Raw genomic sequence first — 23,131 nt, 5'->3', positions numbered from 1 at the left:
ATTCCCGAGTGCTGCTGATTTTTCTTTCTTTTGCAGTAGCCGGTGAGCCTGGTAGAGCTCTGCAGACAAGTTTTCCTCACTGATTCCATAATGACGGGCCATGGGCAGAGATCTGTTAATATTACCTGTATTAAACCTACTAAGTTCAGTCTCTCTCGTTTCCAGGATTTTGATTGAGTCTCCACACGTGGACATTTTTGGATTAAAAAACAATCCATTATGATACACCCACATCGCTAACGCTAAGTTAACAAAAAATTGCGCTCTGGCTAAGAGGAAATGGAAGTAAAGTCAAATGTTTAATGTGTTCTGCGCCCATAGGCTCAATCAGATCACCTGTGTTGGCTTTATGATTTTTAGTCTAAAAATAATCAGTTTGTTTTATTCATTTATTTATTCATTTTTCAAATTATAAATTATAATATTCAGACATTAAAAATTAAAAAAAATATAAATAAACCACAGAAATTTCTTTGGGGTGCTAAAGGGGTGCTATGGCTGTTGGAGGGGTAGCTACACCACCCCCAAGCCCCTCCCTAAAAATGCTTCTGTTTTCAGGCCAGTCATCACACTGGCTCTGCAGCTACAGGCAGCCAGCACTGCTGTGTTCACACTCCTGACCACATTTTGCTGTTGGATCAAGAGGTGATGTTTGTACAAAGTAGTGATGTACCACTGTTAGCAGCAGATGTACTTCTAATTCTTTTAGACCTGAGTGTTCCATTTGAAAGTGGGGTTCATGCAAGTTTAAATGATCATGTGAGGCACTGGGTTTAATATTAGATATAGGAATACAGAAATGGTTCAGCTCCTATCTCCCCAATAGAATTTTCTCTTTTACCCCACAGGTAACTCATCATCATCAGTGCATATTACCTGCAGAATTCCACAGGGTACAATTTTAGGTCCCGGCTTATTTATAGAAGAGATATTCCATAAAGAAGGCACTGGAGCACACAGATAGCTAAAATTTTCTTAAGCAATGCCAGCACCGCAGCTTCAACATGACTGCCTCTTCATCAGAGTCACTTAATGTAATAGCCTTTAAACAGGCCCTAGGCTTAAATAGCCTCCTGAGGCTTTAATATGGTTTTAGCTTTGAAAAGATGGAGATGGTAATGCACTTGTGTTTTTCTTACAGCCGAATATTAGTATGTATGAAAAGTGAAACCATTCTTATCTTCTACCTCTAATTATACCTCAGTTAAAAGTCTCTTATTCTCACGGCTCACAAAGAATGTAGCTGTTAGTGTTTCAAAAGGCCCCAATCACAAATATAGCAAAACTCCAGTCCTTTGTTTCCCTGCAACTTGCTGCCTTCTCAATTTTTCTTTTGTTTGTTTTTCTTTTGTTGTTTGCTAGAAAGGCATTGATCTTTAATACTTTATTGTTTGCCAGTTAGCTTGGCACAAAACATTAAGAGACTTTTTGCCCTAACCTGAGCAGCCTGCACATGGATTTCCATAAACTGTATACACTTTAAGCTTAATTTGAGTTTTAGTGAACATTTTCCTCGTCTAGCTTAGGCATGGTCGGGGCACCATTTTTAATGTGCACCTGTGAATTTAAATAAGACAGTGTATGTGATATTGGGCAATTGAGTCAATGTTCTGGACAGTGGTCTCTCCACAAAATACATGTTTCGCCTCACAAAGAGGAAAGACAGGCAGAAATTATGTAGTGCATGATGACATATTTGACTTCTCCAGCTAAACTGCAGTAGACTTATTCATGGATCAGCACAGCAATAAATAGAAATGAAATGTACTTTTTCATATGTGTCTGTGTGCCAGTCTCAAGGCTGCAACCTTTGTTGTAAAGGCAATAACATCCACGTAGAATGCAGCAATTGCCCATGTGCAAAACAGTGATAAGAAGCCCCGTGACAATTTATCTGCCAAAAATATACAGTTTCTGTTGAGAGACAACCATCATTTATCAAGCAATCAAGCTTAAATAGTAGTTTGATTGTGGGCTGCATTGAATGAAATAGCATTTTCAGTTTGATGTGCTGTGATTGTACATCTTGTTCTTTTTATGTCCCACCAGATCACTAAGTGGTCTTTTAAACTCAATGGAGATAACTAAATAATGCTAATAATTTTTGGTAATGTTTGTAAGTACTGTGAGTATTTGGTGACATTTTAACACATCCTTTTACTTTTTCCCTCGATTACTGTTACAGCCAGCTACTCAGGGTCACCACTATCAGAATGAAATGAACCCCCTCCTCCTCTCAAATCCCAGGTAAGCAAGCATGTGTCAAAGACAGACTTTACTAAGCTCCAGTTGTGTAAATTCATAATAAAGTGTGCCTTACAAGACAAAGTAGCCAAAGTCCAAGAGTAGAAACAAAACCACGTGTGTATTTTATGCACATTCGTATGTATTTTTGCTTGAAATTGCAATTGCAGGCAACACTGATTTATTTCCTTTAATGCCTGACAAAAATGGCCTCATGTAACCTGAATTTTTATTCAGCTCCATGTACAAAAAAAACGCACCCTGAGATTCATAATCAGATGGTAACCAGTGACTACAGTATTAAGGCTAAATGTCAACTGTCACATAGATATGCAGATGGGGGCTTATCTCACTAACAGATGAGTAAAAAATAAATTGAGAATGTGCCAAGCACTGTAGTTTTCTTCTCCCTTAACTGCTGTTGTCAGTTTCACAAGTGCTAATTATTTTTCACTTATTATTGTGCTTGTCAGATTCATCACTGGCAACTTTTTATGGCACTTTTTACCCTGGCACTAGATAATTAATGTTAGACACCAAGGTCTTTGTTCAGGTCTTTAGAAAAACATCAAAAAGAAAGGTTTAGACTTACGATTTAGCATTGGCTTTCAGCAGCCATACAGGGAGAAATCCATCACTGATGAAGCAAAGGCCAAAGTCTGTTGAGTAGGAGACTCAATATTCCTAATACAAAATGGCCACAAGACACGTTCCGGCTTGATTTACCTGCCTTCAGGTTAAAACCAGAGTAAAGTTTAAGTTCTAACCCCAAAAGGAAACACATTGATGAATGGACTTATACTACTGGAGGAGGCAGAGGAATTTACAACTTCTATTTTCAATAATTGGCAAAGTGCATGCAAAATAAACTTCAGGCATATACAATGCTAAGAAGAAAACATAGAGTATTTTGCAGCAGGAAACCTAGGAAACCACTAAGTGAAATAGAGGTTGACAAAGTGAAATGATGGAAAGTGGGCACATCTGAAAGGAACGTCATAACACTTCATCAGAAAATATCCTTTGACATGTGTTGAATATTACAGATCGTTGTTATGTAGCAATGGAATATTATCTGAGATTGGATTTTTTTCTTTAAGGGAAGTTAAATGGGCTTCATAGTTGTTAATGCTAGATGAAATAAAATTACGTACAATGTAAGCCTCACTGACATTTAAGTGAGATCTGCTTTTTTGTAACGTTTCCTGAAGGGAAAATATCACAGAGTTAAGGTTCGTGTCAAATAGCTCTTAGAAGCAGATTTAATATGTTGATTTAGAGCATGAGGTAAAATAAACACTCATCTGAAATACCGCCAATATTCCCATTAATAATACAATATCACAGACTAACATCCGGAGCATAGTACAGTACATAGTGCAATCTCAGTGAATGAATTCTGGGTAGTGTCTAAAGCTGGCTTGCAACCACTGTACAGTATATTCATATCAAGACGCGACCATGGTAGTGTACAGATAAATCCAATCCTCCTCGGGGGGTTGCGGAGACCCCACACAGCCCCATGGCCCGCTAATGCAGAGCCCTGTCTCTGTGCATCTCCATCTCTTTCTGGGTGTACACAACCATTCAGCATGTTACAAAAGAAGACAAAGGAATTGCATCATAGTTCAGCTTCCCAAATTATGCAGCCACGTCTTCTCTAACACTTTTGATTTATTGATGAAAAGCAAGGTAGCCTGGTGTGAACATGTGTAGACTTGCATGTATTTAAATATTTTAAATAAATTTATCAGGTGTTATTGTTTAAAGTGTTTTACCGAGAAATGTAATACATCTGATCTACATTGGGGACAAGCAGGAACGGTCTTTGCTTTTTTACTTGACGTATTTCAGTGCTAACATGTCCTTGGGCTTTTAAAATATTCAGTGAGGTTATGCTGTTTGATTAAATGTCCACTGAAATGAATATTGCTATTGACAGACACCTCAAACACACTCTCCGGCTTGTCTCACACAGCTCTACAGCATCTGCAGCTGTACTTCTGAAATTAGACTTCGAAGCAAGCCTCGATTTACATATTGAAGAGCAGCTGCACAGGATTTCTCGTTGTTTTCTTTCTTTTCTTTAGGCATTGCATTCTGAGACACCCTTACAGTGAATTGTATCATGGTGTTTTGGAGCATCCTGGCACCACTGCAAGGCTTCCTCGCTGCTGAGGAGCTGAAACGCTCCTGTTGCTCTGCTTAATGTTGCCAGGGCTTTTCTAGCATTTTTAACATGTTTCTTTGCATGTGATACTTGTGTCTGCCTTTGGCTGGCATACCAAATGTGAAACCACAAATCAGGCTGCCAGAGAGACCTCGAGTAGCAATTCAAATTAGACTATTGTGATCTTTAGTACAATTGCTAGGGTGTCAGACAAACAGAGTTGCCTTAATACTGTTTCATGTGGAGATATTTGGAAAGCTTAATTTCATTATACTTCACCGCTGAGCAGAAACTCTGTACTTGTTTAAATAAAACTAATTTATTCCCTTTATCACAGGTTCTTCCATATCTGGATTATAATGACTTAAAAATCTAAGAATTTAATCACTCTCACCAAGTCCCACTTAACAATTTGCAGTCCAATTTGCAGCTCTGCAGCAGAGGCCCTTGTCCTTGAAAATTGCTTCCATTAACTTTTGTACGATGTTCCTGCCTATCATGCAGTCAAAGGGGTGTTAGAGTGGGGTATATGCCTTTGTTAGAAAGAAAAATCAGAGCATCAAGAGATAATTTACTTGATCACTGTGAAAGTATATGGTTAGAAATTAATTTATTTCTAATTCATGCTAAAATGAATGGAAAGATCTGATAAAAATGAAGCAGTGTTCATTTTTGCATGGCTTTTAGAAAAAAATTTGAATCTATGCTAACCATAGTGCTTAAACATTTACATTATGTGTAGGCATATCTCAGCTGTTATTCAGTTGAAAGCTGTGATTTTACCTCACCATTTCATTCAGGTATCACAATATTGTTTATTTGATACATATAGTTCCCTTGGCATCTTTGGTAATTTTGTTTCACTGCTGCAGTTAGTTCCAGATACCACATCAGTAAAGGTAGATATACCTAACTAATGAAAGTATTTACTGTAAAATTGACAAGGAAGATACATTAAAAACCCACATTCTATTAAGTCTACAAAGTTAATCAGGGAAGATAAAGGTAAATCTTTTGAATGTAGCCTGCTAAAAGTACTCACATGGCAAGATCTTGTCAATAGTGCATGTGCTTAGTGAACATAGTGTACAATGGTTAGCGAAGGTACTTTTATTTTTCAGAGAGAGTGACATTATCAGTCACTGCAGTTCTTGAAGGTGACACGGACAAGCAGAGACAAATATTTGAAATCCCTGCTCCCAGTTGAATAGTGTACATTTAATTTGTCAATAAATATACATTGATGCGCTCTCGTGAGATGTTATGTCTAGAGGCAAAAGATGTGAATGGAAGATTGTGCAAGTGATGTATAGTATAAAATGATTATTCATTCTGTTTAATGAATGAATCTTGCAGTGCTTCCAAGTAATAATTCATCTTGTGCTCTAAAAGAGCAGTGCCTTCATTTACTGGAAGATGATTGATGTATAGTTGGAGCCTGTGTGCATCTCAGACAGGGAAGATAAACTCATTTAGAGGGTAAGGAAGTCCTGCTTTCACTGACACAGTCAAGGTTAAGACCCCTACTCAGGGCCAGAATGTGGACACTTGGAAGTCGCAGCTTGAGCCAGGATCTAATAAATGATCCTTCAGGTAAAACTGTGAGGCTGAGAGGCTAAGTGTGCAGGAGAAGTGGCCCAAGGACAATGGAAGCTTAGATGGGCTTCTGAGAGCACACGATGATGGGACTTCATTGTCAAAATGCCATATAGAGGCAATCTGATGTGCAGGGTACAGTAGCAGGATAGTGAGTGTAATGGCATGTGTTGTCATGACTGTGTGCCTTTATGGTCTTTTCCCTAGGGAGTGGATGGACGTGCTCAGCCCTCCTATTATGCCTCCCAGCCAGCGGAGAAGGTCATGGGACACATGGAACAATCAGGAAAATCTAGTTGGAGGTACAGTAACCTTAATTTTAGTCCTTTTGCTGCCAGACACCCTATTGTGTCCTTGGAAGTCAAGAAGTAGGAAAACAATCCAGTGCTTTTAATATTAACCACACTAATTGCACAAATGCATGCAAGTAATGGAAACATTCACTAGTGTCAGAGCTTACAAAAATTATTAAGTTTCTGCCAAAGACTGCACAAAGTGAGATGGGAAAGCATGTAAAGTGTGAAACTGTACCCAATTAAGAGTAAAAAACCCAGGAGAGTGGAGCTCTCTGTCCTCCACATAACTCCATAGGTCAAAAGAGACAGGCTCATTACAGGTCTGTACCCCCTAGACACATCAACAAGGTTAATTGATGAAACCTTTCCAGTTTACAACATCATTTTAAAACCTCTTACACAGTGTGTCTTATAATTAGTTTTCATTATCGTCGCCCAAGTTCTGATAGGATAAAATGTTCCTCTTGGAACATTCCATAACCTTTTTAGCATTTAACTGCCTGTCAGTTTAACAGCTAAATTCTCATGTTTTAAAGTACTGAGGATTATAGGGAATCTCTTTACAGCTTCATAATGTGGTACGGGGTCTGGGTGTCTTAGGTCTTGATTGATGAGAGAAAAAATGGCAGCGACAGAAAACTTTTAAATCCACCTGAGTCTGAAGGTCACCTCACAAGCCGCACTAGTCATTTTATTCCAGTAACAGCTGATAGAGTAGGCCCTTTTTAATATCTGGCATGGCCGTGCTACTGTACATAAAAAATACAATACACGGATTACATTTATAGATTTTTATCTATGCAAACTTCATTTATGTGAAATACTGTTCACTGCAGTAGTTTTCAACAATCACTTCTAAGTGTTGCAGAGTGATTTTCTGGCATTATTTCAGGAGGGGATGAGTCTGTGAATGAAGAGGAGAATGAGGACGAGTACTTGAATCTGCTCTATGATCCTTGCCTGAACTGCTACTTCGATCCAAAGACGGGGAAGTACTATGAACTAGCTTGACTCAAAGCTCAAGAGGATCAGAATAAATAAATCACATGTCATTGACTGTTGATGATTGGCTTCAGGAATTTTTATTTTTATAAAAAGAGGCCCAGCTTATTGATCAGTAATGACATTCACAAAAACCTTTTCATGTTGCTGCATTTGTTTTCGGGAAACTAACAGGAGCTTTGTGTCATCATAAGTAGTGTCATGTTAATGAGTAAGAGAGTGGGAGTCAATAAATCCAAAACAAGCTTTTTACAAGAAGTGGAGTTGTTGCCCATCCACCAGCACATCTGATGGTGAAAAGAGTCTTTTCAGGAGTCTTGGCTATCAAATTAATATGTAAGCCTTCTGAAAGGACATCCTAGAGCTTCTTTTTATTGAGAAGATTTCTGACATTTAAATTTTTCTCTGGATAAGTATTTCAATATAAGGCCATTTTGTTCTTTATTTATCATAATTTCATCACTGAAAATATATTAGTTTGTATTATTGTTTTAATTAAATTTCAATTGAAACGTCGCTGGTTCTGATTTCTTGTGTTTGCCTTGGTTCTAATTAAGTGCAGCGGTTGGACAGAGCTGTACTTGCCTGAGATGAGTTGTTTAATGACAAAGAAAGGAAAAAATGAAACAAAAGAAGCAAAAAACAATAACATTAATTTATCACATTGTGATTCCAAGTAGTTTTAACCAAACAATACCTCAACTGGATCTATGACTGACCCTTCAGTAGGCCCAGCAAGTATAATGGGCACAGATCAGAGAGGGCAATTCTGTCAAAACCTGAAAAGGTGATGGTGCGTGCACAATTGTATTTTTCGAAATGTCAAAGAAATGTGTTCATTATTTGAGCAAGCCAGATTATAAATGTGGCATTTAACAAACACTAGCTCAAAAAAATAATCTGTCCTACAGGGCGTGTTTTCCAATTACAGTGAAACCCATGCCTCACGTAAACAAGACATTGGGCATAGAAAGCAAACAATTTAGACACAAACATTTTTAATATATACTTGTATGCTGACAAAAACTGGCCCTAGAAATTGTGCCACGGTATGTTTGTCATGTCTGCATATAAGTCATAACTTTCACTGTCTTGCATTTTAAGCATGATGTTTATGTTTTATCTTATGATACATGACTGAGTGTATGAGTGTAATGCAGGTCATGGGCCACTTTTTCCAAAGGGACAGTCCATTGAAATCAGCTTCTTTTCAAAAATACTCAAACCGATGCTGCCATTTGCAAGGGGCTCACGCTTTGTGACAGTGTCTCACTGGAAGACCACGAGACGCGCAACCACACGCCACGTGATGTGACCTGAAAGTGGGCGTGGAAACGCTGCCTGTCGCAACAGGTGAGAGCAAGCCGGAAGTAAACATCTATGGCTTTCGGCCCCAGTGCGGTAACGGTTCAGACAGAAAATGTTTGTGTTCATTAGTGTAAATGTCCCCCACAGATTTGGGGCTTCATCTTCACGAGACAGAATGTACTGAGCTCTTTCGCTGCGTAGTAAAAGTGGGGTCACCGGGCTCTGGGGTCCACAAGGATGTCGGCACAACAGGTAGATGTGTATGGGAAGCCCTATGGCAGCTAGGTCCGCCGTGGTCCTGCTGTAATTATCGCTGGTTTGCAGACGCACTGAACGAAAGCACGGAGAAGCAAAGATATAGAAAGGTTGCCAGTCTGAGCATGTTGACATACAGTATGCGTGGCGAGGTGTAGCCTCCATGTTGAAAATGCTTTGGATATTTGGGTCTCGGGAATCGTCAGACACAGGCAGACGTCGTGTAGTGGGATGATTAAGAACTGATGCGTTCTGCAGCCAAAGCACCACGTTTACTTCAGAGAGAGAGAAGAAAGTTACCAAACTCCCTTCACTTTCAGGGCGTCATAATAATACTCTAGGTGTAGACGGCTTCGGGTTCATGTGTGTCTGGGTTCAGTTCTGATGTCTCAGCACAGTGCTTGGATGATTTCGTGGACAATAAATTTTGACACGACCTGAAGTCAAGAGCTACCTTTTTCAAGCATCTTAAGAATAAGCAGGTTGCAGGTGGATTGATCAGAGATGAAGTCATTTGGATGGGTTACCAGTGTGGTGATAAAACTCGTGTCACTACAGTCATAGCTCCTCACTGTTTCATTGTTTTTCATACCTGACACCTCCTGCCCTGTGTGATTAATTATTCCTGTTGGACTTTTGCTTTTTGGCTGCACGCCATGTGAATCCTATATTACCACTACAAAGACTAATGCTCTCTCACTCGCTACTCTACCACAACTCTAACGACACTGGCCAGTGATGACAATTCTAATGCGAGCGATCAGTGATTGTCAAAAATGCTTCTGCGTTGCCAGAGATTCATACACTTGCTGTTGAGCCTTTTTCGGTTGTACGCCACTCTGATCCACAGCGCACCGCTGTTCAGCTGTCATATCTGCTGCTCGTATTTCCTCTTTTATCGAAGCCACACATCCTGAACTGAGCTGTTAGGTTTATGGGCTCTTTAACTACCCCACTGTTAGCTCTTATTGGATTCATTTGTCTTTTTAGGCCGGGTTAAGGCTCCACCCTGGGATTATTGCATCAGTGATCTTCGTCTCGTTGGCGGCAATAGCTGCTGCTGTATTGATCATAGGAAAATACTGCTTCCCAGTCAAGTAAGCAAACTTTATTAGTGAGCTTTAATGAGGTTTATCCTAAATTCTCAGTGCAGTGAAAACACATCACCCCGGTCTGTCACGTACCTTCATTTCAGTGAGGCAACATACAGATACTCAATGCTGAGGCAGATGGAGGATCAGGGTTCAGCGGGGACAGACCAGGATGGCGACAGGGGGCCCTGCACACTGGGAGAGGAGTCAGACGAGGTCAGTGCATCGTGGCATCGCTGTTTGTAGCTTTCACTGTCACCTGTCCCACAGTGCTAGTTGGCACAGCTGCAACCTTCCTAATCACATCATATGTAATTTGTAACTTCCTTTTTTTTCTTGTGACAGGATCTTCTGGAATAACTCTCAGATCGACGGAAAAAAAGAGTTCATTGTGGGGTTTAGGGCTGCAACAAACAATTTTATTTTTTTTATTTTTTTTTTAATTTAAGACAAGAAAAGGCAACAAATGGTCACATTTGAAAAGCTGGAACCAGCAAATGTTTGGCATTTTTTCTTGCACAATAATTAAATTGATTATTCAAATATGAAAACATTTTCTGTCAATCAGCAAATCAATTAATCAACCAGTTGCAGCTGTAGTTTGGTTTATGTTTGTGGATTTACATTCATCATCTGGATTGAATTCTTGTCTGAATGTCATCTCTTTGTGCTCCATGAGAAATATTTTGTTTAATCTGTATTATCACCGACTCCTTTAAAGGAACTCTTACCAACTTTACATATCAAGGTCTCACACAGTCCATGAAAAGAGTTGTTTAATTTTCTTCTGTGGGTGTGGAGGAACTTGTTAAGTCTGCGAAAATGACCCTGATGTACCGTGATCTTTTTGGGAAATGCAGTATCCAGCATTTTTAGAAGCTGACCCATAATCAGGAGTAAAAGTCAGGATATCTCTGCCTCTGCTGCATCAATTTGGACTATTCTGTTTTTTATTCTGCCCCTCAGAAGTCCCCAAACTTTGTCAAATCACAATACTAAACAACTGAAGAACCCTTTTAAAAAGACACATGAAAAACAATGCTTTTCAAGCAATATTTTTAATTTTAACACCTAATCAAATGACTTCTTGTTATGTGAAAAGGAGGCTGCTGATCCCACTGAGAATCAACATTCCACTGTTCCGATTTTGCTTAGATGCTTTTACTTCTCATTTAAAATGTCAGAAACCCAGAATCTATATAAAAATGTGAACAATCCACTGTTATACAGGCACAGGAAACAAAAGAATGAAGAAACAAGAAACAAACAAAGCAGTTGCAAGGTCATAATGTAGCAGCAAAGAAGAAAAAATTAGCTTACATGTGGTTAAATATATCTTAAACTAATACATCAAAATGTTTGACTGTAGCATTATTTCACTGCCAGTGTAATAAATGTCATTAATTGGCAGTTGTGTTACTGTATAAACAGTGTACACCTTTACGTTCATTCAGTATTAGTCCAAATCAGAGTATATAACATTATCCAGCAGTTATGAAATAAGCGGTTGCTACAAAGCACCACGTGGAGATTTGACATTTCAGATAATTCAAACACCCTAACTGACTTGCAGCTAAAAATAGTCACGCTAAGACGCAACAATCTACCAGTGGGCCTGTTTGCTTTGAAATCTATTTCCCTTTTCATGATCAAATTAACCCACTTAAAATAAATTTGCCTTAGAGTTCAGAGTCCACTGACTCTTTGATGGACTCCTACGTTGGGTGATGTTGAGGGATATTTTTTTTGACAGCTGCATTTACCACAAAGAGAAAAAACAAAACAAAACAAAACAAAACCAAACAGCAACGCCACCTGCCAGGGAGTCATCATTATGTGTCACATGATGCCAGTGACAGCTCAAACTGATTAATCATTCATCGACAGAAATCATGGGGTTCACCAGGGATTCTCTAGTTTGTTGTGATCAGTCTTGTATTATAGTATTATTGCAAATTTTGCAAACATCTACTGAAAGGGTTTGCTCTGCAGTTACCGATGATAGTGTGAATGATACTGATGACTACTGTGTATCACCTTATGTGTTGGTGTGCATTTGGGAAATTTGGATGTTGATTATTGAATATATTCATCCTGTGGACCGGCTGATGTGTTTGGATTGTCCTTGTTCTGTTCACCCTCATGACCTTGATGATTTATTCTCTGTCTGTTAACTGTGCTTTATTAGGAAGAAAAATCCACGACTGTTAAAATAACGCCGCTCACTTCTCAGTGACAGATTGTGGCAGAAGCGGAGCAATTTTTGCCATTTAAAACTCGGTTTGTGTTGTTATTCCTGTCAAAGTAGACAGGCGTACTGTTTACTGAACAGTGACAAAACATGGCTGTTTTATTCCCAAAACGTTCTCCAGTCCTTTGATTCTCTGAATGCATAATGATGTTTCTGACCTATAAATGGTACGCAGAGACCCTCTACTGGTGCCCTATAGTATTACACCATGTAAGGAATTTGAAGCTTTGAACATCTACTGTCACAATGTAAAGCCCGCTGATGCGTAACTGCTTTGAATTTTGGGACAATGAAACCTAGAACATAATATACACATGTAAAACACTCGCCAGTTTATTAAGTAAACCCGGTTAAAACTAATAAGGTCTAATACAGTTCAGTTTTACACAGACACCTGTCAATATAATGTAATAAAGTTCGACAGCTCGGAAAACTGCAGCCTCCAAAATGATCATAAAGTTGAATCAACACGTCTTGAAAACTGTTTCAACATTACCTGAATATTATAACCTTCACGAAAGTCGGATTTATTACAGGGATTATATCTGGCCAGTGATAAAGAAAAAAAAATATCTTCACCACTGTTGACCTAAGTGTGTCCTTTAATGCATACTATCGTTTTTTTTTTTTTTTTTTTGATAGAAGAGTCCTCAGATGTCACATAAGAAAAGAAAGAATACGATGTTGCATTTATCGTATCTAGGCGACATGTTCTGTCAGTTGCTGTGAACATTTCATATGCTTTCAGGTCCTGTGTTTAAAATCTTCTCACGTTCTATTTTTTTATCACAATCAAAGCTGGATTGCCAGCCAGGCAAATTTAAAGTCTTAAATTTAATTAAAGAATGTTAGTTGTAATTTGATTATTTGATATGAATTGAAATGTGAAGGGATTCAACTCCTAGATAAAGTTCAGGCCCTGACTTGTAATGGTGTCAAAATCAGCTTTTAATGCTTTTAACATTTAATTTTTTTACTCATAAGGTGCTTCTTCTTAAATGAAGTTGCATTCATTCAGTTTATTGGCGGCTGTGGTTCAGCGAGAAAAGCGGGTTTGGTGGTTCGGTCCTACCTTGCATGGTAGCTTCCCTTCATTGGTGCATGAGAGGCCAATTGTAGTGCACTCCGGATTTAACTTCATGGGAATTTACAAACAGGTGACAAACTAAAGGAAAGCCCAAAATAAATGTGGAAAAATATAACACATCCAGATTCTTCCATTCAGGGAACACAGGGTTATTGAATGGTTTGATGATACTAATGTGAATCTTGCGGAACGCTGCACCCTTCACAGTCCCCGGATCTCATCTTAACCGAACACCTACGGGACGTTTTGAACGGACATGTTAGACGGCGCCCTCCATCACACCTTTGTCAAAACACAAAGGGTGGAAATATCTTTTAGGAGAATGGATTTTCATCCCCCCAGCGGAGTTCAGAGACATGGAGAATCTGATGTCAAGCCAGTCTGGAGGCTTGTGGTGGTGCCAACACCATACCAACACATTTTGTGTTGGTTTTTCCTTTTTAGCTGTCTTCCTTCTGTATTTGTGTGGTTAACTTGTCAAAATGTGGCCACAAAGAAACTTTAATCCCTAATCAGCTATTCGCCTGTTTCTTGATGGATAAATTCTATCATCATGACCTACTCACAGTATGATTTGGCTACAATAACGCTAATGGTAATAATATACTGCTCACAATATCAGTTCATTACTGCCTATAGGAAAATGCTGTTTTTGAGGCAGATGGAAGCGTGAGCTCAGCTACTCTTCAAGGATTTGCAGGGCGGATGTTTGCCGACATGAGGGTTGACCTCTGCTTTAAGGGATTACCATGCCTTTCACCATTTAAAACTCAGTAATGACTAACTCCTGTGCAAACAGTGTTTCCTATCCATCACAAAGATGGATTTAAGTGCCTATGTTTTGACAGAGACACCAAAGACCGTGCTGGTCTATTTACATTAACATTTCTCGTCATAACTCTAGCTGATGCACTAAGTAAAATAAGGGCAAAATTTTGTCTTATAATTTGATGTCTCATCTGATTCTATTATGTTTTTAGTTTCTTATCATATTGTGTCTTTGTGTCTTTTTTCATGGTTATTTATTTGGTGTTAGTGAAGTTTTTATGCAAAAAGCTGATTTTTTTTTTTTTTATTACTGTAGTCTGTAAAATTTCTGTGTATTCTGTTTTATGCAGTTAACTCCACACATCATAGGAGATTTAGTAAAAAATTCTATACACAGAAAACTCTTGATTTTTTTTAAAGGTTTTTTTTTTTTTCATTTACTCATCCAATTTGAAATTTGAAGCTTGTGGCCTTTTTTCCCTCCTCATTGTGTCCTTTCCCCTCCACGTTTCATATGCTGGTTTCCACACCAGGTAAACACAATATGCTGTCTGTAAAGATGATTGTTCACTGCAAACAGTTTCTGTTACTGGTGAGCACCTTCTCATATTTGCATTGTAAAAGAGAGAAACTTGATCATCTAGTTCACCGTGGGTTTTGTGTGTATATAATCCCACATCCTGATTTTTATACAGCACAAGGAGGAGCGCGGCCACATTTTTGCACAACGAACCACCTTTCCCACAAGGCAGAGTTGTGGGAATTATTAGGGAGTATTTTTGCAGATGAGATGACGCCAAAGCTCTGCTGCATGTATATTTCTGGTTGACAGGAAGTACCTCAAGTGCGTTTCAGAACTCTTTCTTGTAGGAACAGAAAGAAGCTCTGATTTTTTTGCAGATATGAAATATCGAGGTGAGATTTTACTGTATTTAAAAAGAAGCAGTTTTGGTTGTTTGATTGCAAATCTTCATCTATGGACTCTTGGTGGTCGACAGCTGTTTTGCACCTCGCTGCTGTAACTGTTGTCCTCCTAATTACATGGGGAATCTCCAGCAATTCATTTAATGTACAGGAGAAAGCAAGAAATGTTCTTGGTGAGATTCTTTTTTTTATTCTTATTAGATCTTAAATCTTGAACACCCTCCTTTCATTCACTGTTTTATTTGCCTCATTCCAATGATACTGCCTCCATCCTTTCATTTTACGTTTTTAGGTCATAGATCAAACCAAACAAGAATACAAAACAAGAAAGTCACACGTGCTGAGTCTTGAAACAATGACTTTCTCTCAAGTTAATTTCAATTATGATAGAACTCGTCTTTATAACTTTATAACACAACTTCCTGCTCAGAGTATCAGAAATACTTTTCTATCTCTCTTATCTGCCTTTTCAGCTACAACTTCACTTGAGCCAAAGTGCAGCCTCTCAAGAGTCTGTCCACCCGACCATTTTGCTTTACATATCAAGAGTGGAGCAGCTACTGTTGTCGGGCCAACGATCTGTTTCGATGATAAAATGTATGTGTTAAAGTGTTAGTACTTGAATTAACTGAAGATCAAGATAATGGCTCGGAAGGAAAACTAAACCTTATTGGTATCTCAACAGCATCATGAGTCATGTGCTGAATAACGTGGGACCAGGACTGAACATTGTCGTGGTAAATGGTGAGTAAAACACTCAATACACTGAAGAACAGATCTTATAAAATACTGATATATAAATTATTTAAAGTTGTAATAGCTTTTTTTGGATTAAAATGGTTCATTCTAAGCTTCAAAGTTCATTTTCAAAGTTTTTGATCATATTGTATTTTCTTCATCAGCAGATAGAATTTGTTAAAAAGTAGTTAATAAGATGGGGAAAAGTCCATAAAATGCTCATAAAAAGGGAAAATTTGACATCCACAATTTCACAATGGACCATTAAATAAAATATATATACTTTTCCATTTCAGGTGAAAATGGAGTTGTAGAAAAATTTGGCTATCTTAATATGAAAGATGGAAGTAAGGGTGTTTTTTTTTAATCTTTTAATCCTGTTTTCATTTTCTGTTGTAATTTATTAAAGCCTTTAATTTATGGTGATTTTTATGATTTTTTTTTTCTTTAATTACTATAACAAAAGACCCAGAAGACATCCTGTCATACCTGATGGGGATTAAACCCAGAATGATTGTTTTGGTGGCCTCATTTGACGATGCTACAACAAAGTAAGTCCAAATCTCAATGATTCAGCTGCTAAAACGATTTCATATCACACAGTACGACTCGTCCTATTCCTCTGTGGCAGAATGACAGATGAAATGAGGAAGTTATTTGTTGGAATGGGAAGCACTTTGGTCATGTCTTTAAAACATCGAGACAGCTGGGTGTTTGCAGGAAGAGCAGGGACAGAAAACAAAAGCCTCTTTGAGAAGGTTGGTGTTCCTGTTCACTGCAGCTTCATTTGTTCTATTTGTGTCAGAAGAGACCGTCTATTTTAAAATATGCTGAAAGCAAAAACACATAAGTGATGGAAAACAAAATGTCTTCTTCCCTGCTCACCTGTCAGCAAGTTGTTAATGATGAGAAAAACAACATCTATGAAGGATGGCCAGGTGCGGTGGAGGTAGGCGGCTGTTTTTCCACGAACCGTAACTGATGAACATGAACCTTGAAGGACTCTTGTGATGAACTGCAGAATATGACTTAAGTTTCTTTTTTTTTTTTTAATGGCCTTTTTAAGACTTCCTTGTAAAAATGATGCCACTCCAGTTTCCTCCTAAACTTAATATTATATGTTTCTACTTCATTTACCTACTATTGTCACCTACTATTGTTTCTCGACATTGTAATTTTTTTACTGCTACGTCTGTCTGCTGTTTAAAAGTGTAAAATCATAAATTGTAAAACTGTTGAGGCAAGTTTGTTAATTGTGATTTTGGGCTATATAAATGAAATTGACTGGACTTGACTAGTGCTGTTAATAGTAATAGAAAATGCAAAATGAATGTTCAAAGCACAGAAAGAAAGAAAAACATTTGAAACAGACAGACATTTTAATCCCCACAGGGATAGATCATAATAGACTGTGTATTATTAGATTTTTGGCACCGATGAATCTGTGTGTAAGCATCATGTTGCTGCTGTAGCTGGTCGAGTTGTAGCTACTTTTCAGTACGTAATATACCATTCGGTAGTGTAGTCCAGTGGTCCCAACCTAGGAGTCGGGCCCCTCCAAAGGGTGACCAGAAAAATCTGGGAGATCATGAGATGATTAAAGGGAGAAGGAAGAAGAAGAAACAAAAATAAATAAATTGGATTTCTATTTATTTATTTCTTTATTGCTCTTTTTTTTTTTTCGGTGACATAATTTGACCTCTCTGGACCTTCAACCATGTGAGACGTTTAGAGGGGGATTGTCTCTTTGGTTGAAGTGCTAACAACTCATTGATATCTGAAATGTGCCAAGGGGCGCCAACTAGTAAGAGCTCTTTTACAAGGGGGTCACGAGCCAATGTTCAGGAACGCAGTTTATTTTATACACTTGTCACATTGCTTAGAAAATGTAAAATCTTAAAAATAGATGTACTAAATAGAGTATAAGTGCTTTGAAATTGTACTAATAGTAAAGTACTCGAGTAAATGTACTTAGTTACTTTCCCCCACTGCTGTGCACTAAATATTCTTCCAGCACTTTTGGCCTGTTCTCCAGGGCTTGTCTTCCACTTGGCTGCTGCTTCCCATCATCATTGGTCCAAACACAGCACAGATTCCTCTGGCATTCTTGGCCGCCGGAGAAAAGAGAGAGAGAGAGAGAGAGAGTAAACTCAAAAATACTCTCTGAGTAATTGTTGAAACTCTGTCCACTCCGAGGCCAGGAGGTGTCTGTGCATAAGTCTGGGCTCCCACTGAGGACATGGGAGTCACCTATGGAAAGAAGGTAAGATATTTGATTTTTTTTCCCCCTTCATTTTCTTCTGTGAGACATAAGGCTCGTGTTTATCATTCCTCAGGTCTCATTACTAGAAGAGCCGGCAAAAGCATCTATGAGGAAAATACACACTACTTTCTTGATGAATTGTGTGCTTGAGAAAGTTAAGGATAGTAACCATGAAAAAGCATACACTTACGATGAATCTGTTATCAACAGTATACTCAAGTGTTTTTACAGTGTTCCTGTCACAGGTTTTTCTCTGACAGTGGATTCTTGAACCAAACGCAGGTTTTAATCCAACTCAAAAAAAAGGGAAAAAAAAAAGGCCTATCCAGCACTGAAGACCGGGCCTTGGAGACTGTTTATCCTGTCATGTCCTATTAATTCTTCTCCACATAATATCCACAGTGCGAGATTTAGCCAAACAGCAGGACTCTCCCCTCATCAACCAAACAGCAGCTAGAAGCAGAGTTGTTATTTAAGATGCCTCGTGCGTTTTTTTGTTTTTGTTTTTTTGCATAGATGCTCTGACATGTTGCAGCCGAAATGCAACTAATGCCAAGGCTGCATTTTAGTTTAGTTAGCTGATTTTAGTGTAACACACTGTATTTTCCCGCATATTCATGAAATATTTAATCAAGAACAGAACAAAACTGACTAAACCGGTTTATGCAGCAGTCCTGTCTGAATCGACAGGGGAATAATTCTCGTCTTGACAACCATTAATTCTGCTCAAACTCCAGCTAATGCGTAACTCAGTGGGAATCAAACTGTGTTTTGTTAGATCCTGTCATTAATGAGGTGGCAGCCCTCCACCTCACCAGTAACAGCACTCGCTTCACTGGACATGTGGAACAGGACCTGACACTTAATTTGCCTGTCGGCATCATCATAATACGGCTTTGTGCTGCTCGCAACTCTCGCAGCCGTTTGCATTAGACTGTGTTGTTGACCAGACTGGGAGATTTGTATCCATTTTGAGAGCTATCCTGTCACACGATTTTCTTCTGCACCTTTTTATTCTTTTTTTTTGTTTTTAATTTACACACTAGTATTTTGAAAAAGCACCATGTCTTAGTGATAAACTGGTAGTAACCCTGAGCCATATAATGTTCTATTTGACATGTCGTTGACTTTTTTCTATTGACAGAGAGATCTCCAACATTTTCCAGGTAGAAGTCAGACACACCTTAACGGGTTTGGTGAGAAATCTAAAAACATCCTATGTGGTCTTGTTGATTTTTGTGTCATCTTGTAAGTATTTGTCTTTACCTTTACTATTTTCAGTTAACAATATGGGGTGTCACACACATTATATAGAGAATGCAATCGATCTGATATGACAACTGTTGGAAGATAAAGATTACTGTGGCATCCATTAAGTTTACCATTATGATCATTATCATAAAGAGGCAGCTTAAGGTGTTTGCCTCTTTTGGTCTGTTTGTGTGACTCAGGAAAGGAAGTGAGAAGATGTAGCAGAGATGTGGGGGAATCAGAAAGTAAAAAGGGTGAGCCAGAATTTGTTAAGTCAATGAACTGTGGAGTGTGAATAATAATATGGTGTGATAATAATTCCATTTTCCCCAGTGACGTTTAGCGTTCAAGTCTGTGAAATGTGTTTTAAAAATCTTGTGGTAAGACTCAGAGTCAGGCTCTGTCTTTACTCCAAGGTTTGAATGGAAACATACACATGAGCCTCTACAGATGAACATGCTGCAGGTATACAGAGTGCTGGACATCCGGCGGAGATAGAAACAGGCTTTTGGATTTGAGAGACTAGTGTTTTATATGTGTCAGGTTACTTGGTTTGGTGGTCATACCGGTGCCAGTGTTCCCGGCCTACAAGGCCGCACTATGTCTGTGTAAAAAACGTGCCATCCATGTACATTCAGTGGTCCTTACAGTGGTATTAGGTAGTGCTGTTAGTAAGTACAAAGAGGACAGCTGGCCTGAGTCTTTTTTTAGTGAGTCCCTGCATAAACATTCTCATACAGTAAAACCAAATATACCTTGTGAATGTGATGAAATGAAATAATGCTCCAAATTAAAAAAAATAAATCCAGAATTTAATTGTTTCTTTTCCGTTCTGAATTTGATTTAATTTTATTTTTTTTTATTATTATTATTTAACTTGTCAAGCACTTTGTGGCTTTTTTTTTTTTTCAAAGTTCTACATAAACAAAGTTATTATTATTATTAATGCAGGGAGTTTTCAGATTTTTGACACTCCTGAAATGCAACCACTGCAGCAAAATATTATCATAATTCTTGATCTTTTGTTAAGTGTGTCATTAAAAGCTGCTGCAGTACGTACGTGTTATTAAGACTCTTAACCGTCAGTGGATATGTAGAACTCTATCGTCTATCGTAATGTTGAATTTTTTACTTGTAACTATGATGAATATGACGAGAAAGTTACACGCAAAAATCATTTTGGTAGAAATATATATATATATTGCATGTTGGTATGTTTTTCCCTTCAGCCTCAGTGATGCAGGCTCCCCAGAATGAAAAGGAAGACCGATGCCCAGAGCTTCAGGCCTTTCCATCCCAGCTAGAGAGAGAGGAGGAGAGTGGTATCCTCATCAGACCCAAAAAACCTCTCAATCCTTTAACTGCCTCGAAGAACCACCAGGAGCTCCACAAAGAACTGCGGATTACCCACAACAGGTTGGACAGACACACTCATAATTCAGTTCCAATGTTCATACAAATCATTAAGTCCTTCTGTGTTTCTGTCAGGAGAGTGTCTCAAGAAGGAAAGACTGAACTCCAACGAGTTCTGGAGAAGAGGAAATGGGACCAAATGAAGAAGGTGAGCAAGGATCAGGAGGAGGCAAAGAAGAACAGATCACCACTTCATCAAGAGCTGTTGAAAAGACATCATAGGCTGGAAAAAGTATGTAAATATTTTCCACAAATACCCACATTGCATCTTTCCAGGAAACCATCATAATGGCTGACATTAAATGAAGTTTCCATTCTAAGAGAATAAATTATTATATCTTGTAAAAATGTTCAGAATTTACACACAGCAGATTTAGTGAAATTAGTCCTGTGGAAATATAGGGCTACGCAGACTATCAAGTAGTTCCGCAGTCGGCCAGCAGAGGGGAAATGCACACGTTGTTTCTGACACTGAAAGTCAAGTCTTGGCTCCTGCACCAAATCCACTCATCTGCTAGACATTATATATTTATCATTGCCTTCCCAGGGTTAATAAAACTCATAGTAGTATGAACTTAAAGACATCGCATAAACAGAATCAGCAGTTCTACTTATTGAATGTTCTTTGTAAGACCATTTGTGTCAAAAACACAGGTTTTTGCCTGTCTCTTAAGCGCTGTGGATTGTGAGGCTCTTCAGGCATTTCACCTTTAGGCAGTGGTGAGGGAGGTGCATTTTGGCATTCCTGTTGCAGCTGGTCAAGGTGGAGCTAATTTTTATAGCACTTTAAATTCTGTCAGGAAGTTTAAAATAATGCATCATTTTCCATACTCTCATCATATGTTTTGTATGTAAAATATGACTTTGTAAATTATCCAGTAACTAAAGCTTTCAAATAAATATAGTGGGGTAAAAAGTCTATTTAATATTTATTGTACCTTTGAACTTTAGTGGAGTAGAAGCATAAAGTGGCACAGTGAAGTACAAGTATCTCAGATTTCTACTTAAGTACAGCACTCGTACCTGATCGAATCGCTTTTCGTTTCTCCGCAGCTGGAGAGAGAGGAGAAAGGGCAAGAGCGGGAGGAGCCAGAGTTCCTGCGAGTCAAAGACAGACTGAGGCGGACGGCAGTGCTGGGTGCAGGAGGAAAAGAAGCGTGACGGCTATGATTCATGGCTCCATATACGTGCAGGTTTTCTGTTGACAGGCAGCACAGTTGACTAGTGGGATTAAGTGACAGGGTTGAGAGATACAGGAATGATCTTCACTGTTGGAGCGTGGGTGTACATTGTAAAAAAAAAAAACCTGTACAATAAATAGATGACACTGCACATTATTTATAATCAAGGCAAGACCATCAGGTGAAAGAAATACAAAAGGAGAATCAGATATTCTGTTGTAACATTATGCTTTAATAAGTCAGAAATCAAAGTCTGCATAGATAAAATATTATAGACATGTATCACTTCTCACTGTGTTTTTTCTCCAAATATGCAAAGGAAATTTACAGCATAATATGTGATTGTTTGTCCTACCATTTTTACTATTACTATTACTATTTCCTATTTTTATATGTTTCCATGTTATCACTATAATGAAGAGTGGCCACATTTTCTGCACAATTCTAGGCCTACTTTTTGGGCATCCAGTTTTCCCTTGCACACGTCACTTTTTTGTCATAGCTAAATTAGGGCTGCTCTGGAATGCTGGGAAGTGTAGTATCATCAGTACACTAGTCAAACAATCGGCTGTATTTGTCTGAAGGTATAAGAAGGTGATATGTGGGGGAAGGCGACTGATGTATCCATTGAGAATCACTGTAGATTGAGAGATGTTAAATAAACATTAAACAAGATGATTCTTAACATTAATTTGATAACTCTCAATGGTTTCTCATTGCAAATCAGTGTATTTGTACAAAAAAAACATAGGAATATGAAAAAACTCTCAACCACTAAATCACAAGCACATAGTTGTAAAAATAAAAAAGTAACTGTTAACATTAATTTGAGTAATGGCAAGTTTTAATTGAGGAAAAGACCTCTTATGAAATGATGCTGTCAGTGTACTAGTGTACATGTATAGCATTTTGCAGCTCATTTGTAATCGGCACAGTTTATATGTTTGGATCAATTCCTCCTGTAATTCTTTGTAATTTATATCTATAAATAAAGTTATTGTGTAATGACAGAACACACAATGCATAGACAAGGAAGTTTTATTTCATTTCCTGCAATCATATCTCTGTGGGTACAAATCATTGTATTGTCTTATCTTGTTCAATATCCCATGATGCATTGCATCCATACATTTGTAGCTCAAAACAGCTTTTACAAAAAAGGATATACAATATATACTTATATTTATATATATATAATATACACGTGTTTCTTTATGCATTTAGATGTGTTTGTAATGGTTAAAATAAGCTTTTTTTTTTTTTTTTTTAGAAAAAAAACACAGCTTAGTGGAA

General features: G+C 38.1%; 3 protein-coding genes across 5 annotated transcripts in view; all 3 read left to right on the top strand.

Annotated features, from left to right (window-relative positions):
* The window catches only part of cfap20dc (CFAP20 domain containing), a 30,902-nt gene extending 23,544 nt beyond the window's left edge, over positions 1-7,358 (top strand). Inside the window, exons 13-15 of one of the 2 annotated variants that reach the window (XM_040158649.1) lie at positions 2,186-2,247; positions 6,218-6,312; positions 7,199-7,358. In XM_040158649.1, the coding sequence (XP_040014583.1) occupies positions 2,186-2,247; positions 6,218-6,312; positions 7,199-7,317 (276 nt within the window). In that variant the 3' untranslated portion in view covers positions 7,318-7,358. Of the gene's footprint in view, positions 1-36; positions 149-2,185; positions 2,248-6,217; positions 6,313-7,198 lie in introns of those variants that run through there. The other variant, XM_040158648.1, reaches the window with a different exon arrangement.
* Positions 7,359-14,970: 7,612 nt separating this feature from the next.
* Positions 14,971-16,816, top strand: si:dkeyp-67f1.2 (uncharacterized protein LOC556106 homolog). Its single transcript, XM_040159010.1, has 7 exons — positions 14,971-14,983; positions 15,466-15,589; positions 15,678-15,736; positions 16,027-16,077; positions 16,197-16,281; positions 16,362-16,488; positions 16,623-16,816. Exons 1-7 carry the CDS (start codon positions 14,971-14,973, stop codon positions 16,710-16,712), a joined length of 549 nt encoding a protein of 182 aa, XP_040014944.1. The 3' UTR covers positions 16,713-16,816.
* Positions 16,817-19,294: 2,478 nt separating this feature from the next.
* On the top strand, positions 19,295-22,748 carry LOC120783164 (actin-associated protein FAM107A). Of its 2 annotated transcripts, XM_040115934.1 has the most exons (4): positions 19,295-19,498; positions 20,474-20,660; positions 20,733-20,889; positions 21,711-22,748. In XM_040115934.1, exons 2-4 carry the CDS (start codon positions 20,482-20,484, stop codon positions 21,816-21,818), a joined length of 444 nt encoding a protein of 147 aa, XP_039971868.1. In that variant the 5' UTR covers positions 19,295-19,498; positions 20,474-20,481; the 3' UTR covers positions 21,819-22,748. The 2 variants fall into 2 exon arrangements, with proteins under 2 accessions (XP_039971868.1, XP_039971867.1); XM_040115933.1 differs by having other exon boundaries at positions 20,474-20,889.
* Positions 22,749-23,131: the final 383 nt, after the last annotated feature.

This window comes from Xiphias gladius, chromosome 21 (assembly GCF_016859285.1).
Source record: "Xiphias gladius isolate SHS-SW01 ecotype Sanya breed wild chromosome 21, ASM1685928v1, whole genome shotgun sequence".
Taxonomy (NCBI): Eukaryota; Metazoa; Chordata; class Actinopteri; order Istiophoriformes; family Xiphiidae; genus Xiphias; species Xiphias gladius.
The sequence above is the reverse complement of the archived record's forward strand: the minus strand, read 5'-3'. Positions and strand labels throughout refer to the sequence as shown.

What these genes read in the sequence shown, in the direction of transcription:
- si:dkeyp-67f1.2 (XM_040159010.1), top strand. An exon ending in GAACATTGTCGTGGTAAATG is followed by an intron (nt 15,737 to 16,026) that starts GTGAGTAAAACA and finishes TTTCCATTTCAG; the next exon opens with GTGAAAATGGAGTTGTAGAA. An exon ending in ACAAAAGCCTCTTTGAGAAG is followed by an intron (nt 16,489 to 16,622) that starts GTTGGTGTTCCT and finishes CTCACCTGTCAG; the next exon opens with CAAGTTGTTAATGATGAGAA.
- LOC120783164 (XM_040115933.1), top strand. Translation starts at nt 20,482, where the DNA reads ATGCAGGCTCCCCAGAATGAAAAGGAAGACCGATGCCCAGAGCTTCAG. An exon ending in GACATCATAGGCTGGAAAAA is followed by an intron (nt 20,890 to 21,710) that starts GTATGTAAATAT and finishes GTTTCTCCGCAG; the next exon opens with CTGGAGAGAGAGGAGAAAGG.